Genomic DNA, 21117 nt, shown 5'->3' with positions numbered 1-21117 from the left:
AAGAGCATGGCTTTTAGATGACAGAGTCATGACTGTGAATAGGTGCCCACATAAAAAGCCTTGATGAAGGTACCTGCTTCGATGGCCTTTCCCTCACTTCTATGTCCCCTCTGCAGGACATAGCAACTAGGCACCATCTTGGATGGACATCAGCCCTCTCCAGACAACAATTCTGCTAGTAACTTGATCCAAGACTTCCCAGCCTCCAGAACTATCAGAAATAAGTTTTATTGTTTATAAATTATGTATGTTATTACAGAAGCACAAATGGACTAAGATATCTGTTAAATGGATTACTATAATTCTTTGGTTAGATTTCTGATAACCCAGATTTTAAGCATATATGCGTAAGTATTTTTAGATGTTCTTTTATTCAAGAACGTATTATGTGTTAGTACTATTTTGTAAGATTCATGGAAGTCTTTTATTTTTTATTCATTGTATGATGAAAGAAAAGTTGCATCAAAAGTAAAATCAACATTTAGCCTTCAATTTTTGTTCTTAGCATAAAATGCTGTTTATATGTTTTCCACTTTGCTTTCTTCTGTCCTTCAAACTGCAAGCACTCTTTTCATTTATATTTTGTCTTCGAGACATCCTGCAAAAAAATGACAATAATATGAATCAGTTGATTCAGTCCCTCTTCCGGGGTTTTGTGTGTGTGAATGTATGTGTTTTGTGTGCGTTTGTGTGTGGAGGTGTGTATGTTTTCTATTGAATGTGTATGTTTTCTACTCCTGGGTTGGAGTCTGGGACCTTTTGTGTACTAGGCAAATATTCTGCCATTGAGCTACCACCCAGCATTTGTCCCAGTTCTGACAATTAAGTTCTTCTCTTTGCATGTATCCAAAAGATCTAAAATCAGCATAATACAGGGATGCAGTCACATCAATGTTTATAGAAGCACAATTTACAATAGCCAAGCTGTGGAACCAAGCTAAGTGCCTGTCAACAGTTGAATGGATAGAGAAGAGAAATTTGGTGTTTTACACAACTGAGTATTATCCAGCCATAAATATGCATGAAATATGGCATTTGCTGGTAAATAGATGGAACTGGAGACTATGGTGAAATAAGTCAGACCAATAAAGTCAAAGGTCAAATGTTTCCTTGATATACAGAATCTAGTCCAAAATAAGGAGAAAAGATAGAAGAAAGATCAGTGGAGTAGAGGAAGATGGAGGAGCAACCAGATAAGGGAAGAACATGGAATGAATCTGACCTAACTTTCATATATATACACATATGAATATAGCACAGTGAATCTCACAATTATGTATATCCACAAGATATTATTTAAAACTATAAGTAAATAGCAGAAAGATCAATACAGGGAAGGGAACAGGGGGATGGATGAGGGGAGCAAAATGGGAGTACTAGGGACAGAATTAGAGCAAATTATTCTATACTTATATCCAAATGAATTCTAATGCTATATTTAACTAAAAAGAATTAATAAAAATTTTAAAAAGAATCTTTAGAAGCCTTGGGCAATTGCTTTAATTTGAATTTAAAGTCATAGCCAAAATTTCATATCTACATATAAATCTCTCTAATATGCTTAGCATCATTAGTTCCTCTACCTAGCATAAATGCCATTGGCTAATATGTGCTCTTGCCATTTCTTAAAACCAAATTATCTTAATAATACTTTTCTAGATTGGCATATCCTACCTACACTTACTTGCCCTAATAAATACAAAGAATAGGACAGAGTATTCAGTGTAGTTTTGTTCTGTGGTTTGGGGTAAAGAATGAGGTCTTTTGTCCAGGAAATGATGTTGGGAAATGAGAGAATGTCCAGTTTTCCATTTTGAAAAAAATGATTAATGAATAAGACCCTGTGATAAGCAGTATAGTCAAGATGGATAAAGAAACAAAAAACTATCTTTTAGAAAAGACTAGATGTGATCAGATGCTGGATTTATAGAGTGATATTTATATTTTGAAGGTCGCTATTCTGTAAACAAAAATTCACTTCTATAATATATTCTTCCTATGCCCTATTATTGAAAACATTAATAATGTAAGGTGGCACAGGGATTATGAAAAACAGAGTAAGGATTCCTCAAAAAATAAAAATAGATTTCAAAAATTCCACTTCTCAGTATGTATTAGTCCACTTTCTCATGTTATAAGAAAATAACTGAAGCTAGTTACAATAGAAAGAAAAATGAGTTTTTTAGCTCACAGTTTTTATCTCACTGAAAGTCCATGACTGGATAGCCTTATATGTTCAGCCTATAGTGAGGGAACCAAACAGATACAGTCACCCCCCAGTTGTGGACTTTCATTTTTGGAGTATATGTTCATATACTTATACATATATACACATGTATGTGTACCTATATACATATACAATATGTATACACAATATGCATACATATACAATGGAATTTTGTTCAGCCATTATAAAGTAAATCCTCTCATTTCTGACAACAAAGATGAAGTGGAGGACATTATGCTAAGTGAAATAATCAAGATAGAAAAAAACACCGTATAATCTCATGTATATTTGGAATGAAAAAAGTCACAATTGAAGGCAGGGTGGTGAGGACAGGGGATTAAAACTGAGATCATCAGGGACTGCAAGATGAAGGTAACAGGAAGATAGTGATCAAAGTATGTAAACTCTCACTTAAAAGAGAATAACTTGTATAACTTAAAAATTTTAACCTGATATACAACATAGCAACTACAGTTGACAATACTGTACTGTATATTTTATTTGTTTGTTTGTCTGTTTGTTTGTTTGTTTTGTGCTGGGGATTGAACCAAAAGACACTTTACCACTGACCTACATCCCCAGACCTTTTTATTTTTATTTCAAGAAAGGATCTCTCTAAGTAGCCCAAGCTGGACTTGAACTTATGATCCTCCTGTATCAGCCTCCCAATTTGCTGGGATAACAAGTGTGTGCCACTGCACCTGTAATATATGTGAAATGTGATTTAAAAAAAAAAAAAGTAGGTCTTAATTGTTCTCATTATGCTGATTAAAAACTACGGGAGGAGATAGATGTGTTAGTGTAATTGTGGTAGTTATTTTACAATATATACATATATCAAATCATCACATTATACATTTTCCATAAGTAAAATTTTAACTTTTCAGTTATAATTTTAAAAATTCATTGATACTTAGAGAGGAATATCTTATGGTAAAAAATCAGAATTGAAAAGAATAGAAAATCACAACAGCTAACATTTATAACAATCCAGACTATACTTGAGAGTGTTCTGTATAATAACTTGTTTAATCTCCATAACAATATTGTTACTAGGTACTAATCACTAATCTCCATTGCCCATATGGAGAGATTGAGCTATGGAGAAGTGACTTGCTGAGGTCAAGGGTCAAGGGTGGGTAGAGCTGGGATTTGAATCCAGGTAGTCCAGCACTAGGCTCTGTGCTCTAGACAGGATGTTATGCTTCCTCTCTGGAAAGGTGGCCTTTCCCTCCCAACTCTTATCTATAACTGGGCTCAATGTTATTGAATCTACTGTGCTCCAAATTGAAATCTTAGGTATAATTTTGATCAAGCTCTACCAAGGAACCATCCTGGATTTGTTTATGTAATTCATTGTTGAAGTGATCTTTCATTGTCTGATTTTGCTGTCTGATGTCTTCCTTGAGACTCCAGATCATCTGAAGCATGTATATCCTGAATTCTTTATCTGACATTCCATCTGCTGCAGCTATTACCTCTTCTAACGTTGAGTTGACCTGCAATGCTTGTGGTCCTTTCTTTCCTTGTCTCTTCATACTGTTCGCGTTCCTTTCTACTTGGTGAAACTGTTGTGCTATTGAATTTTCCCCCTATATATTTATATTGGTCTTGTATAGTTGCAAAGTCTCCCTCGCAGGCGTGGGTGGCGGTTCTGTCCCTCTGTGGGCCGCTAGGCTTGTTCTGTCGGTGGTCACAGTTCTGTCTACTTTGCAGGCGCAGGCAGCGGCACTGCCCCTCTGCAGGCCTCTGGGGCTGTACTGCCAGTGGGTCGCAGGTGCGCCTACCTTGCAGGCGCGGGGGGGGGGGGGGGGGGGGGGGGCGGCTCTACCCTTCCTCAGGCCACTGGGCCTGTTCTGTCTCTCGGTTGCAGGTCTGGCCTGTTCTGATGGTGGTCACAGTTCCGTCTACCTTGCAGGCGCTGGGGAGAGGGGGCGGCTCTGCCTCTCAGCAGGTCGCTGCTCCTCTTCTGCCGGTGGGTCGCAGGCCCGCCTACCTTGCAGGAGTAATTGGAAGCTCTGTCCCGCCGCGGGCCCCTGGGACTTTTCTGTCCGTGGTCACAGTTCCACCTACCTGGCAGGCGCGGGGGGTGGGGGGCAGCTCTGCCCCTCAGCAGGCCGCTGGGCCTGCTCTGTGCGTGGTCACAGTTCCCTCTACCTTGCCGGTGCAGGGGGAGGGGGCGGCTCTGCCTCTCAGCAGGTCGCTGCTCCTCTTCTGCCGGTGGGTCGCAGGCCCGCCTACCTTGCAGGAGTGATTGGAAGCTCTGTCCCGCCGCGGGCCCCTGGGCCTTTTCTGTCCGTGGTCACAGTTCCACCTACCTGGCAGGCGCGGGGGGTGGGGGGCAGCTCTGCCCCTCAGCAGGCCGCTGGGCCTGCTCTGTGCGTGGTCACAGTTCCCTCTACTTTGCCGGCGCAGGGGGAGGGGGCTGCTCAGCCTCTCAGCAGGACGCTGCTCCTCTTCTGCCGGTGGGTCGCAGGCCCGCCTACCTTGCAGGAGTGATTGGAAGCTCTGTCCCACCGCGGGCCCCTGGGCCTTTTCTGTCAGTGGTCACCTGGCAGGCGCGGGGGGTGGGGGGTGGCTCTGCCCCTCAGCAGGCCGCTGGGCCTGCTCTGTGCGTGGTCACAGTTCCCTCTACCTTGCCGGTGCAGGGGGAGGGGGCGGCTCAGCCTCTCAGCAGGCTGCTGCTCCTCTTCTGCCGGTGGGTCGCAGGCCCGCCTACCTTGCAGGAGTGATTGGAAGCTCTGTCCCGCCGCGGGCCCCCACCAAGGAACCATCCTGTACTACTGAGTCCCAGCACTGCCAAAACAGTTTTAAGTTATTTGGCCCTGATCAAACTGCACCATGTTACAAAGCAGTAGACAGTGAAAAACTCCTTTAATGACTTTTTAAACTCTAGGATTTTTGTGCATTATGAAACTATTTCATAACAATCCCTAAGCATTTTGTCAAATTTTGGTGTTTTCCCCAGTAATTCATTTTTATGGCCTGCAAAACGTTGGAACAAATTAAATGTGTAACAAGTGGATTAGGTGTTTCAGTAGATTGCTTGAAATAGTGGCAGATTATATAGTGACATATAGAGTATGATCCTACTTGATAATTCTGCTTTTTTATGTCAATCTGTATTCACTGAGTTCTAAATCAAGGTAATAAAATATCAAAAAGAAATAACAAACAATAAAATACATCTAAAACATTTACCTTTCTTTGCACAATTATAATCTTTAATTTTGAGATTGACTCCTTACATTTGCTGTTCAAATGATACATTAAACTCTTCTGATGGTCACAATTGTTATCAATCAGTTAATGAATCACTCCACAAATTGCTATAGCAAAGAGGTCTAAAGAGAGTAATCAGCTTTTTCCAACGATGTGGCCATAGTGAAGCCAGATTTAAAGTTAGGTAGTCAGTGTAGTTAGATAAATCGGGTCTAATACCGAGTGAAATCTAAAATGGAGGCCATGCTGAGAATGATTCCAGGAAACGCAGGACAACTCATGGAATGTTAATGAAGTCCTGAAAAGGCCCTAGGCCAAAGTCCATCCCAAAGAAGTGTTAATGAAGTCCTTCCTGCTCAGACTACTTCTTTGGCCCACCTGTGTCCCACCCCTCGGGCCTTCCCACCTACATTCCATCACTGAAAGAAACTATAAAATGGAGAGACAACCGCACTTCCACGGACTCCACCTCTTGGGTCCCCTACTTCCTCCGGGAGAAGTCTTTTCTGCTGTCCTTTATGTCCTTTAATAAACTTCTAATTTCTACTCTGACCTTGCCTCGGCGTGCTTCTTTGGTGTTATTCTTCAACATTGGGGAAGCAAGGACTCGTCACCGGCCAACAGCGGTAACAATAGGCACATGTTAGATGTGCAGAGTACTCCAGTAACTAGGTAAAAGGAGCATGTCCAACATAGTGTGCATGGACCTGTCAAGTGCAATCAGTGCTTTGACAGAAGAGAACACAGGGCCTGGGGTGCACCTAGTCCTGAAGAGAGGTGGGAGGGAAGGGCAAGGGATCACTTCAAGAAGGTGACCCCTGGGCTGGGGTTGTGGGTCAATGGTAGAGCACTCACCTAACACATGCAAGGCCCTGGGTTCGATCCTCAGCATCTCATAAAAATAAATAAATAAAAGGTATTGTGTCCAACTACAACTAAAAAAAAAAATATTTTTTAAAAAAGAAGAAGGTGACCCCTGACCTGAGAAACTGGTAGAATGGGTAGGACTTGCTGGGGAAAGCCAGTGGGGAAAAAGCACTTGGACACATATATTGATCAAACAGTAAGTGTAGAAGAAAAAATGGCAAACTTTGGTTTGATTTTACCAAATGGTACAAAAGTCATTTATCTAAGACTAGCCAAAATTTACAGTAAACATTCAGATATGTTTGGGGATGGAATACTTTTTAAATTTTTTTATTTGTTCTTTTTAGTTATATATGAAAGTAAAATGTATTTTGAAGCATTATATATTTAAGGAGTATGTGGAGCTACTGGTCGTGTATTCATACATAAACAAGGGAAAGTTATGTCTGATTCATTCTACTATCTCCCATTCCCATTTCCCCTCCCCTCCACGCCCCACCCCGCCTTGTCCAATCTTGTGAACACGCCCACCCCTATTGTGAGTCAGCATCCGCCTATCAAAGAGAACATTTGGCCTTGGGGTTTGGGAGATTGGCTTACTTAATGCGATAGTCTCCAATTCAAGTACTTCTTTATACACTTCATGTTAATATCATGAAATAGGTGGAAAGGTAGCAAGAAAGTTTTATTCACTGTAGGATTTCATACTTTCCTATAAATTAGGTACATTTTATTAAGAAATATTTAAGTTGCTCTTATCACACCACTCTTAAAGAGATCAATCCTTTTCTCCCAGAACTTGTGGATTATCCACCAGGCCAACGTTGGCACATATTGCCACAAATATGCCACCAACAAGTAAGGTTGTTCTCCAATCCAAACTTCTTTCAAATTGTTAGCCATGGCAACTAATATCAGCCGTACACAACGACTAGTAGCCATTTTGTGCACCTGAGTCGTATTATGGCCGACAGTCTAATAAAAAATTTAAAATTAAGTGAATGCTGGATAGTTTCCCAAGCTATTTCATAAAATATTTAAGTTAGAAAAAACAAGAGAACAACAAGTTTGTGTTTATCCTTTAGTGAGGTCTCATTTCCCTTAGAAGTCCCCATAGACTCTAATAGTAGTTTTAAACTTTTGCAATATTTCATATTTAAGTTTTATTTGATGTTGGGCATCAAACTTGTGGTCTTTTGCATGCTAACTCATTCACTGAGCCACATCCTGTCCTATTTTTGTAATATTTCAAAAATATTAATAGGAATCATATGTTTTATCAGATAAGAGTATATGGGCTGGTTAAAAGATAAGTTTCTTCTCTTTTAATTAAAATTACTTAATCTTAGAGGGATGATATAATTATCACCTTAGTAATAAAAATAAACTTATTGTGGTATATATATAGCAAATGAAATCACATAAAAATTTAGACCATGAGGGGAAATGCTAGGGATTAATACTAGTCAAATTACATTATTATATTGCGTGCATGTATGAACGTGTAACAACAAATCCCAAAATTATGTACAACTAATGTGGAAAAAATTGATGCCATGCAGATAAAATTAAAGAAGATAAATGGTGTTTCTAAATAGGTTTTTAAAAATCCTATTACATAATAGCAAACAAACAATGGCAACCTACTTATGAATATTATCTTAGCAATTTCTTTAGCCTTATTGAAACTGATACCAATGCTATCTTTAACAATTCCAGCTAACTAACAATTTTCATCATGCCAGTTAAGTTTGGGGCCATAAAAAAGTTTCTGATGGGCTGGGGACACAGCTCAGTTGGTAGAATGCTTGTCTTGCATCTACCAACTATACTAACCAGAGTCTCAAGGCCCTGGGTTCTAATCCCAGGTACCACCAAAGAAAAATGTTTCTGACATAAAAATACTAAAGAATAATAATATAACACCAGCATATAACTAGTAAATCATTAAAATTATTAAACTACTAGAAATTTTTACCTTTGTGACTTCTTCAGTTAGCATATTCTTTCTAATATTTGAATGGACAAGTCCTGGACAAATGTTAGAAGCTATTATGCCTGGATGTTTGATAAGTTCAATTTGGAGGCTATGTATGAAACCCTAATAGACACAAAGGGAAAAAGAAAAAAAGAAAAAAAATGACAAGATAATCAAAAAGGCAAATAATATTAATTATAATCTTATATCTCATGATTTCTCAAAATATGCTTTGAAATGCCTGAGTAAAGGACAAGTAGTGTAATCATGCAAACTTGTTAGGCATTTTTCACTGTGAGTCCAGGGTTGATCCAGGAAAGACATTCTCAATTTTTGCTAGGTATTAGCAGTTTGCTACCCTGATAATAGTGGCTCTTGCCATCAACGGTTTTTATAGTTAGCAAGAAACTAACCCAGTAGGTTCTGATACACCCTCCTCATAGCAATCCTCATCTCCCTGCTCCAAAACAAGTGTATGTTCTCCAGAAATCACCAGAGTGAGCTTTCTCTTTATTCACTAGAGTCATCTAAAGTACCAGTGTTTGGGGCAATAGGGAGTACGGAGGGATCAATGCTGCACAGAAATTCATCATGGAGAAAGAATCCAATCTTCCAATTGATATTACTACCTTAACAGGATGATTTAGTTTCAGCAAACATGTACCTAGCCACTTAAAATTGTAATATGATCATCTACTGAATGACATTTGTAGAAACAAGTTAAACCTTCTAGACTTAAACAAACTGGTCATTTCTAAACCAACAGGGAATCAACAGAAATCTGTTTCTCTTCATCTCTGTTGATAAATTAGGAGTTTTCAAAGACTACATTGTTATAAAGCCAGGTTAACTATTGTTGACCATGGTACACTCACATATGATCCAAAATCATTATTCAGTTACCAGTTCTTAAATGCTAATAACCCCTAACAAACTATGAGATGCATGATTAATCCTGGGCCTCATGAGCATTCGGAGGGTTCCTGCCATCTGAGACTGACACAGTGCCTGTGAGAAATGAATGCTTTGTAAATAAATGAAGAGCTCTCAAACCTTTAAATTCTGCCTCTCAATAGTAAAAGCAGAAAAGACATCAAGCGAGCCACTCATCAAACACTGAGACATGTCTCTTAAGATGGTACAAACCTCTTGTTGGAAATACCATCTACTATAACATGTAAACTTTTCAGTGAAACATGTTCACTTCATGACCTGCTGGAAATCTTAGAAGAAATTGAGCTCTTCACAAAGAAAGTAGTGTTCAACTAATGGTAATACTAACCAGAGTCTCAACCTACCACATCATATCAGAAGATCAAATCTAGTATTAACAGAGAGTCTTGGAGGCAGGCCAGACAGTTCATCTGTGGTTTACTGGGAGCATCCTGCACATCTTATGAGACTACTGGCACTGGCCACATCTGCCCACCTGAGGTTTGCCCAAGTTTCTCTAAGAGATGATTTGACAGCCCATTGCTGAACAGGAGAAAATCATAAGTACTGCATTCCATATCATCACCCACTGAAAATTTCTGATCTCTAATGAAAAGACAAATGTCCTAATGAACCAAAGTCTCATGTTCTCATGAGAGTGAGGTGACCATGCAGCTATTGCCTTTTATTATTCCAACAGTGAAACATTTGATTCAAACTGACCTTCAACAGTATTACTTTTATATTCTGGGTCTGCTTTAATCATTCTCCTCCGATTTGCCTTCTATGTTCTTTATATCCACACTTACACCGCATTAGTTAGGAAACTCAAATGAAGCTCTTTTTCTGGCCTTTGCCTTTGCTAAGATTTCTTTTTTCAATAGAACCCATGTGGACAGAATCTGGATTTTTCCCAGTAGGGATATGAGGCCCAGGACTAAGCAACCAGCTGGCAGTATCTTTTTTCACTTTCATGAAAGCAAGTAAAAAGGGAAAGGAAAAGAAGTCACAGTAATGGGAGAAAAAAGCACATCCTGAAATCTGTGTAGAAGAATGGAGCAGAGGACTCACAATCTACCATGAGGATGAGGTAGAAATAGGGATAAGGTGAAGGATGACATGCTGACTAGATTATATATGCTTTTTAAGAGCAAAATCATTTTTATATTCCCAGGATCTGCTTCAGTGTATGGCACAGTATCAGTGTTCAATATATACTTGTTGGACAGTTTGTAGCACCTGTGATTCAAGTCTTTTATTTTTATTTTTTTTAATCATGTACTGGGGATATCTTTTACCAAAGTTCTCCTATTTCTGTTTCCCCACATTATTGCCTAGTTCCATGGATAGTCATATTCCTCATTTGGGTCAATTTTTATCAAAGTTGAGTTTTAGCAGGCTTACCTGAAGAGCATGCTTGCTGGCACAATATCCACTGGCTATTGGTATAGGTACAGAGCTCACAAGGCTATTCACAATAACTATCTTTCCTTGTTTCCTCTCAATCATGTGAGGTAGAACACATTTTGTCAAGGACACTGTTCCTAAGTAGTTAAGCTCCATTAGCTCCTTGAAGAAATCCATCTTGGTATCCACAATCAAAGAAGAGTGTGTTTTTCCAGCATTGTTGACCAGAACATCAATCTAATAAAATAAAACCAGAAAAGAGATGCTTAAGGTTATCCTATGGATGGATTGAAAGAATTCCTTGTCATGGTTGCTTATGTCATTAACATGAAAAACCAATGAAACAGTTTTATATTTATAGAATTTAGTAGTAAAAACATAACAAAATCATAATAGAATAAAGTAATCACAATGCAACTATGGTACTCCCATTTTATGTGAATTTTTATAGAAAATAATAAATGTCAAAAAATTATAATAGCACCTTCTTTCTGTCTACAGGGAGCAATTAGTAATTGATATCATGTAAAAATTATTAATTACCTAAATTCATAAACTCAGTGATTAACTGGCCCAACTCATAGGCCTGATCTCACCTCATGTGCCTAAAGTTCTTACAATGAAAGCACCATCGATGGAAATATCCTTCCTTTCTGGTTATTTCAAAGCCAGACAGAGCAATGTTGTTAATGCTTTGTGAATATAAATTGCTACTTACCCTACCAAACTCCTGGAGAACAGCTTTAGTTGCCACCTCATGGGAACTTCTGTTAGCCAGGTCAAAGGGCAAAATGAATATATCTTTTTCTTTTAAATTGCCATTGCCTAAATAGAGACATTTAAAAATTAGTGGGGATAGCATGGCATAGATCCACTATGCTCCTTGCTACTCTCAGTTTAGCACACACCCTGGTGGCGAGAACCATCTGTGTGCTGAGTGTGGACCACATTGAACATGGAAGCCTAATGAATAGGAGAATTTGGTGTCTGGGAATTTCCAGTAGACATTTCCTCTGGCTGACTGCCCAGACACATTGTGAGCCTTTTTCAGCTCTGTCAAAGGTCCCATGCAGCACCAGAGATGGGGTGACGTGCTGTAGAAGCACAGCTCCTCTGACATGGGTGTGACCTGCCAAGATGCCAATCAGCCTGCTGACTTCAAGAAATCACAAAGCAAGATTCCTCCCCCAAACCTTATCCTTGCCTTTAATGTGCCCCCTTAAATAAACCAAAGGGGCCATTTTCTAATTGTCTAGCACTAGCTCCTGTGTGGAGTTGACCTATCAGGTGCTCCATCCCTTTAGAACTAACTCTGACATTGTCTTTTGTTCTTCACTAATTATTCTAGACTTTACTTTCTCAGGTGGCTTATGTTAAACCATGACGCAAAGATCACTGACTCCAATTTTAAATCAAATTAAAGCAAGGTGTAATTCCAACTGGCTGGGACTGTCTCTCCCAAAATCCTTGGGTTAGAGGACAGTACCCCAGCTCTCTAGAAGCATGGTTTTATAGCACAAAAAGTTGCAAAAGGGGGGTGTCTTGAAAACTTACAGGTAACAGGATTTTGACAAGCATAATAAAAAGGCAGATAGTAGGTTAATTATCTAAATGGTTCAAAATTTCAAGTTAGGGAGTAAATTTAGATCCCAACACCAGAATTTTTGAGGCACCGCTAAGGTTTCAGACAGGGTTGTTATCTAGTCAGGGAAAGCCAGGCATGGATGAGTTCAAGGCATGAGCAGCCATTCCAAGCAAGTTTAGAAATCGCAGTAATTTATAATAAAGCCGAAATTAACTTTTCATGCCTTTGTGATGAAATGGCTCTCAATCTTAAGAGGGAATTAGGCTGGGTTTATCAGAGGATGTGGGGAAAAAGGCACATTCATACATTGCTGGTGGGACTGCAAATTCGTATAGCCAATCTGGAAAGCAGTGTGGAAATTGCTTGGAAAAATGGGAATGGAACTACCATTTGACCCAGCTATCCCATTCCTCAGTCTATATCCAAAGGACTTAAATACAGCATACTACAGGGACACAGCTACATCAATGCTTATTGCAGCACAATTCACAATAGCAAAACTTCAAAACCAACCTAGGTGTCCTTTAGTAGATGAATGGATAAGAAACTTCGATATATATATATATATATATATATATATATAATATGCACACACAATAGAATATTACATGCTCCCTTGTGGAAATAATATCTAATATTTTAGCAGAATGAGTAAGGATCCATCCTACCCACTTTCAGTGGTTACATACATGAATGTCATGGATAAGAAACAAACTGTTATTAAAAAAAAAAAGAAACAAACAAACAAACAAACTGTTCTTTCCGGAAGACAAAATATAAGTCACGTTGTCACTAAAAAGTCACCAGCACTGGACAGAATAGACAGTCACTTCCTAATGTCAAGAGTCAGTGCAAAAAGGAGTAGAAAGCTGACAAAATGAGGCAGGAAAGGTGAAGGGAAGCCAACTAAGATGAGACAGGAGAAAAGGGCCAGGGGCCAGGCACTTGGAGCATTGGAGCCAGGGTGCACTGGCAGGAGAAGCCCATCTCCCCTCTGCAATTCCCAGGCTGCACTTGAGTTTGCAGTCTGCCTCAAGTCTAGGAAGCACAGCTGCTGTTTTAGGTTCACTTACCTAGGCATTTTCTTTTCACCCTTTCCAGCTCATGCACTCTTCTGGCTGACAACACAAGAGAAACTCCCAGTTTGGACAGCTGGTAAGCCAGCTCCTCGCCAATCCCACTGGATGCTCCAGTCACCCACACCACCAGTCCCGTCAGCTCCTGTTCTATTGAGGAAGGATAGGGTTGGAAGGCAGAAAATAAGTGATGGATTATACCCATAACAAAGACTGGAAAAAAAATAAACTTTAAACAATACCACTAAAATATTAAGACCTAATAAACATGGAGCTTAAATATTTAAATTTTCTAAGAAAATTCTTGATATCTAATATTTCAAAGACATGAAAACACATCACATTAATAACTTATCTACACAGTAGTTTATGCATTTCAGTATCTTGGTGAATTTTTCCAACTTTATTTTCAGGTAAACATTGTAATTCCATAATTTATTCCAAGGTTATATTACCCACATGTGTGATAAAGAATAGTAAAGCTAAATGAACAGAAAGTCATTGCCCAGACTCACTTTCAACATTCATGGTGGGCTCAGATGAGGTGATCCCTAAGGTTTCCAGTCTGTTTTCAGTTCAGTTCTTTCAATTTTTTGAAATTATGTTATTGATAAGGAATGCCAATATTCCAAGTGCAGTTCTATAAGATGTAATCATCCTGCATGTTTAAAGTAATATTTTCTGCATTTGCCAATCATATTGGATTTCTGCCAGCTAATGTCCTTTTGTAATAGTGATAAAGAACAGTGAACATGAGAGGTGGGAACATAGAAAATGAGGAGTTATTTCCATAGCCTGAGCCTATGCACTATAACTCAATATGTATTTCAAAGGAGCAACTTACAGAAAGTCATCCTGGCACTGTTCTGACATAAGATAATAGCCCAAACAACATGTTATTCTCAGGGTGTAAGGGTCCCGCGAAACGTCGGAGAAAGAGACCACCAAGTGACCACTCATGCAATTGGCAGAAGGGGGATTTATTGAACCAGCATGCTGGGGCTCCGTGCCCACTCAAGAAGGAAAAGCAGCCAGAGCCCCGAGCAGGGGCTGAGCACTGCTTAAGTACACTTTTTGGGGAGGGCGGAGGGCTTTCTATACATCAGAACAAATCATCATTAGGCACGGGAAAATTGAACAACAACTCCTAAACATGAGTGGTTCATTCATTGGCAGGAACAGGTCAGGCTGGAGTGATAGGTCATTCCTAAGGAGGGGGTTACATTTAAACTGATTGGTCCAGGCCCTGCAATGCCTATGTGCGACCACACAGAGCCCTTATTACTGGGCAGTTCCAAGCATTGTCTTAACAGCTACAGAAATTTAACTCAGACCTTGCAGCTTAGAAACTTTACAACACCCGGTCTTTTACTCTTTAACTTTTACGCTTTAACTTCAATTTCTTTTACCCTTACAAGGGGAGAGAAGTTACTACCCAAGACTCCTCCTCTGATATGTAAGGACAGATTGCCCTGGTCTAAAACTACCATAAAATCTCTAAAAACAATTTCCAGACAAAACCAATCCGCACACACCAACATAAATAGTTGTCTTTGGGTCCTTGGTATATTATTTAGTCTTGTTGTAAGTTTTCATACTTGTTGCATTCACTTAGATACATGAATGAGATCTATGCAATAATATCTATGCAATAATACCTCTTAAAGCTGAGACACCAAAAAGGGAGTTGTCATTCCCCTCTCAGAGATGACCCACTACCCAGGCCTCTCTCTCCCCGCCCCCTTTCTCTTATGCTTCTTACCTTCTTTCTCTTCTAATAAACTATCTTTTCCTATTCCAATAAACTTTGTTATATTTCTACTACATCTTGTCTTACTTGAAATCTTCCCTTGCAAAAACAGAATGAAATGTCTGAGCTGTCATCTGAGCAGAATCTAGTAGTTCACCCAAGATTGTTTTTTTCTTCACAGTTACATTCTATTAAACACTGTGAAAATGGTACAGTACTAAGCTGATGAATAGTTTATTTGTGCTACAGGGGATGATAGCCACTGTCTATCTGAACCTGTAGAGTCACCGTGGTTTACTTCCTTTGTGCTTTATTTATTGAAGTATGTATTATAGATTTAAAATAGCAAAAAAGTTGTTACTTAATTTTACATTTCTGATTTTACATCAGGATACTTGAAATCAAGAACCTAGTATACTGTTTAATTAAGCACTTTTTAAATTCAGTCTTGTTAAGTACCAGTTCTGGTGACTGCCAAGGTTCAAATTCCAGCTCCACCACACAGCTGTGAGCATATCCCATGAGTAAAGTGCCTTAATTGTCCAGAACTAGAAAAGTGATTAGTAATTAACTCTCTCACAGGATTATTGATATCAAGAAAGATGAGTTAAAATATATAAATCACTCACAGAAACATCTTGCATGTAACTAGTACTAAATAAATGTCAATTATAGTTATCACAAAAATTTTTAACAGATGGACTTTAGAGCAGAAAATATAGACTACCCTCCCAATAATTTCTTTAAATTTCTCCTGCCTAGGGCAAAAGAGTTATTAGTCTGAATTACTTACCATTTTTAATGACATCTATGTGCTTCACTTCTACCTTATTAAAACCCTCACAAGAACCTTATGAAATAGTATTATTATCTCACTGTTTTGAAAAATGAAACTGAGGTTAACAGAGATTAATTTATCCCAACTAGATTATAAATTCCATCAAGGTTGGGACCCTATCTTGTTTCTTTATAAGCCCCGGTGCCTAACAATGAGACTGAAACATAGAAAGGACTCCAAAACTGAATGACTAATCAATACCAAAGAACCTTGGCAGAGCTGGGATATGAGCCTAGGTATTTCCAACTCTTCTTTCTGGTACACAAATTGAAACATGATCAATTTTCTTTGCTGTGCTAGGGTTTAAACCCAGGCCTCATCCATGCTAGGTAAGCCCTTCCACCACTAGCCCTAAGTTATAGTCAATATTTTAAAACTAATATGTTTCTTTCTTTTCCCTTCTTTCTTTTTCTTTTGGGTATCAGGAATTGAACTCAGGGGCACTTGACCACTGAGCAATATCCCCAGCCCTATTTTGTAATTTATTTGGACACAAGGTCTCACTGAGCACCTCACCTTTGCTGGGGCTGGCTTTGAACTCACCATCCTCCTGCCTCAGCCTCCTGAGCCACTGGGATTACAGTTGTGTGCCACCATACTTGGATAAAAACAATGTGTTTCTTAAACATTCCAAAAATACATGTCTTTAGGAAAAGAGTCTTCTTTAAACATCTAAGCCTAGAGTGGAAATAGCCCTAGCATTGTGTCTGGGCTACAAATCTCTCCTTTTAGGTGATGTACATTTGCGGAAAGGCTCAACTGAGCCAGAAAGACTTCACAGGAATGATAGGTGTGTATTCAGACAAACCTTTATTAGCTATTGACTATTCATTTTTCCAAGTATTTTCAATACTCAGACTCTAAGGGGAATATAGTTTCTTTGGAATTGTTTACTAACTGACTTAGAGCTAAAAAAGATTTCTTCATCTTTACACACGAAAGCAACTATTGCATAAAGCCAATATTCAAAGTGTCCAGGCTCAAATTCACCTCAATACACTCAGGTCTGACATCACCCTCCCACCCTGAAGAAGACTTTTTTTGTTTAGCACCAACTTTCATTTACATTTCACAGAATCTGGCATATATGAAGACCCCCCAACCACCCCATAAAGAGCTCCTGAAAGTAGATTCTTAGAAACTTATGATCAATGCTAAACCCAGTTTGACAATTCTCTCCTCAAACCATTGACTAGTCTCCACTTCCTTCCCTTACAGGCTGTGGAAGCTCGTCATCTGGGACTTTCACACAAGTCTAATCATTCAAGGGCTCTTTCTTCCACTGACGGGATACAGCTTTAACTTCTACCCACTGGCAGCAGTGGGCAGCAGACCTGCCTTCTGGTACCAGAAAGAGTAAACCAAGCCTCTTCCACATGGCCATCCTCATGTGCTTGAAGACAGCTGTTCTGTCCTCCCTAAGTGCTCCCATCTCTGGCTTCTCTAAATAAACATATTCAACTTCTGCTGCTTTCCTCATGTGTCCTGAGCATCAGGTCCTGAGCTCTGCTCAAACCCCCTGCACAAGCTCCCATTGCTTGTTCAATGCTCCTGTTGAAGGGAGCTGGCCAGAGAAGGATGCAGGATTCCAGTGGGGTCGGGGCAATGCAGAGCAGGATGAGCTGACTCCATTACTTCCCTTGTCCTGCAGAAGGTTCCATCTATGACCAGATTATGTCAGGTCCCTGCTGCATCCCCAGTGCCCACCACAGAGGCATCATTGGCAGTTGTTTCTTTAGACACTAAATGTCTGCAGATGTAGCCCAGACCCACCTCAGCTTTGCTGAAAGCCACTTCACAGCTGACTCACACTGAAGTTTTCTCTCAGCTAAAACCTGAGTTCTGTTTGCATGTGCTGCTGTTGTCCCTTTTCATGCGCTGGATTTGTGCTGTAAAGTTTCCTGGATCAAACAGTATCCATGTTGTTGCCTTAAAATTTTACTTTTAACTTTCGCATGCTTGGAAATGCCACGAATTCTCTAGAAGGACACAAAAGAGGCAGAAAATATTGGTCGCCTCCAGAGAAGCATATTGGAAGGATGGGGCACAAGAGTAGATCAAAGTTTACTTATTTTTAGATACCCTTTCGTAGTTTTAAGTTTTATATTAGATGAGTGTGATGTCTAATTTTTAAGATGAAAAAAATTTATCTACAGAATAGCCAAGGAGATCTCTTCATCTTTATGGCCTTAGCTCTTTGGAGTATCTGAGTTGATTTCGATATTTAAAAAAATTTTTTTCTTTATTCTTCCACCCCACCAGAATCTTCTTAGATATCTTTCCCCTCTAGTGTCCCCTAATAACATCATAATTTCATGAATATTCAATATTTTTATATACTGCATGTATTTTTGCATTTACTCTATACATTAAAGGAGCACTAAAAAAAGAAGTCATATAAGCTTACTTTTTGTCAATGCAGAATAAGAATGGTTAAACTTTTAAATTAAAATTTTAAAACTATTAGGACTTTAACTATTTCTGTTCAAAATCCTTTTATTAAGTGGTAACATTATTAATATGTAAATTTGTAACATACAACTACATAATTGTAATTATATTTAAAATCCTTGGGGCATGCGTGCGGCCCGGGTTCAATCCTCAGCACCACATACAAACAAAGATGTTGTTGTCTGCTGAAAAATAAATATTTAAATAAAATCTTTTAAAACCTTTTTTCAAGGAAGAGTAAAACAGTTGAATTTTTTAAAATATTTATTTACTTTTTTTTTTTTAGTTTTTCGTTGGACACAACATCTTTGTTTGTATGTGGTGCTGAGGATCGAACCCTGGCTGCACACATGCCAGGCGATTGCGCTACCGCTTGAGCCACATCCTCAGCCCACAATTGAATTTCTTAAACGTTAGTATTAGAGACCTTAACTTTTAACTTTTACTTAATATGTTAGCTTCTGGGTATTCATTCAGATACTGTCAACATTTTAACTTTTCAGACATAGTTTGATGAATTAAATGACTTGTAAAATTATGTAATAAAAAAGAAACGAATTTTATTTCTTTCTCCAAGTCCAAATGAACACAAAACATTAAAGACCAAACACAAGCATCCACAAGGCAGTTAATGACAATAAATGGGCAGGAATATTCCACCTGTTGAAATGAAGCCATAAATCAAGATAAAGTCCTACAGCTAATAAAACTGCATTGTATGGGAATTTCTGATTCCCTAAATAAATAAAGGTATTGTGTCCAACTACAAATAAAAACAAAGATGGACTGGAGGTGTAGCCCTTTCCTAGGCCATAAAACAAACAACTCACGGAGAGAACACCAACATAGCCGTAGTCAGACCAGCCACAGTAGCGCCCTATGCATTTACTCAAGAAAATCAAACTAGAGAAATTAAATATCACAAAATAAGATTTCATCCGATAGGGTTGAGCTTTGGAGAGGCACAAAACACTGTACCGTCAGAATTTTTTCCAGTGCCCAAGAACCAATTTTTACCTCCACACCTAAGCCTTTCAGAAAACATCTTCTTCTGACTTACTATTTTATTTCCTCTGATATACTTCCAAGTATATCCTCTGCTATTTCACTTCCAAGTCTATCTTCTGACCTACTATTTTACTTCCAAGCCAACTTCACCTCATGCTTCAGGTATTTACATACAGGAAACTTGGTCCAGGGAAACTCCAGCTTTGGGCAGATCGTTTCATTTGTCTGAACATCAATTATTCTATGTAGAAAACAAGAGTAACGCCTACTTTGTGCCAGTTTTGTGAAGTCAAACGTTATGCCTGTAAAGTGCTGAGCACACTGCCTATCTAGTACACACTGTGTTCATGAATACACACACACACACACACACAATTAGAGAATCATCAAATAGGAAGCAAGGAAGAGACAAAAGAAAGGTAGGCAGAATGCCCCTTAGTGTGCCAAAAATTCTCTCTCCCCAGGCACAATGCCAATTCAGCTCTTTGTAGTGTTACACTTCTTTCCTGGTTGAGTAGGCAGGTGGAAGACTTCATTACCTCAAATTTGATTCTAAAACTACAGAACAGTGAGAAATCGAGGATAAATGACTTGAGGAAGACACACAGAGACTCTTTACTAAGAGACTGATGTTCTTACAATGATGGGGGATGCTCCTTGTTTCTGAAAGTATCCTCCCCTGACACTGCACTGGAATCCCTGGGATCCTAGCTGAGAAATAAGAGTCCTGAGGGCATCCTCCAATTCCAGTATTCTGTAGTTTGGCAACCCTGGAGAGGTTTCTTAGGCTGGAAGCAAATCATTGACTTCTTGGACCAGGAGAGAGGACCAAAGAGTGGATTGCCTCCTTACCCTTGCTTATTACTTCCCTCGCCACGTTTCCTGGGAAAGGAACCACCCTGAGACTCAGAGGCTCCATGCAATCAGAAGTCACCCAGAAAGAATATGGAGCCAGTGGAGACCTGGATGGACTTCCACTGCTCACTAGCCCAGTCTCGGGGTTGGTGGCCTTGGAAGGTCCTCACCTGGTCGTCGCCCCAGCCACTCTGACCACATCAGAGTCAGGTCACCATCAACACACAGGAAGCACAGCAGCTTCAAAAGAAGCAGGAGCAGTGCACACAGTGCCAGCAGCAAACTCCAGCTCATTGCCTTTCAGTGTAGTTCTGCTAGCAGAAGACTGCCCTGGCCCCAAGCAATGCTTCAACTCTAAAGAACCTGAGCCCTAAATGACTTTTTGCTTTTATCTCCTGGCTCCACCCAGAGAACAGGCAGGAAAGAGGAGCGGCCCTGGCTTGCCCCAGGGTCACAGAGAGCTGAGGTGTTAGATGCTACCCTCAAACTGGCCACTACCATTGATGCTGTTCGGCTTGCTTGTGATGAAGGTTCAATAAAGACAAAAGTCCCAAATGCCTTAATTAGTGATATTACTGCTGGTATAGTAGTCAACAGGATTTGTGGATAATAAGAAAGAGTTTGGGTTTTGTTTTTGTTTTTTTTAATTTTAATTCTCCACATTTTTTCTTGACTTTTATTTCAGAAATATCATTCATTCTATTGTTACAATCAAGATAATCTTACATAACTTACGTTCTATTCATGGTAGTGCCAAAAATCTTGGATTACCATCTTTGATTCATTGTATTTTTAGACAGTTTAAAAAAAAAAAAATTTAGGGCCTGGGATTGTGGCTCAGCAGTAGACCGCTTGCCTAGCACGTGAGAGGCCCTGGGTTCAATCTTCAGCACCACGTAAAAATAAATAAATAAATAAAG

At 39.3% G+C, this 21117-nt stretch overlaps 1 protein-coding gene across 1 annotated transcript; it reads right to left on the bottom strand.

The window, feature by feature from the left end:
• Window positions 1-212: 212 nt before the first annotated feature.
• Window positions 213-20579, bottom strand: LOC124104308 (dehydrogenase/reductase SDR family member 7). The gene is made up of 7 exons (XM_058584615.1): window positions 20368-20579; window positions 13293-13445; window positions 11353-11459; window positions 10632-10871; window positions 8295-8417; window positions 7077-7291; window positions 213-599 (listed from the first exon to the last, which is right to left on the bottom strand). Exons 1-7 carry the CDS (start codon window positions 20489-20491, stop codon window positions 572-574), a joined length of 990 nt encoding a protein of 329 aa, XP_058440598.1. The 5' UTR covers window positions 20492-20579; the 3' UTR covers window positions 213-571.
• Window positions 20580-21117: the final 538 nt, after the last annotated feature.

The sequence above is a fragment of the Marmota monax genome, unplaced genomic scaffold (genome assembly GCF_021218885.2).
Source record: "Marmota monax isolate L192 unplaced genomic scaffold, Marmota_monax_Labrador192_F-V1.1 WCK01_AAM20220418_F8-fsc00001, whole genome shotgun sequence".
NCBI lineage: Eukaryota > Metazoa > Chordata > Mammalia > Rodentia > Sciuridae > Marmota > Marmota monax.
The sequence above is the reverse complement of the archived record's forward strand: the minus strand, read 5'-3'. Positions and strand labels throughout refer to the sequence as shown.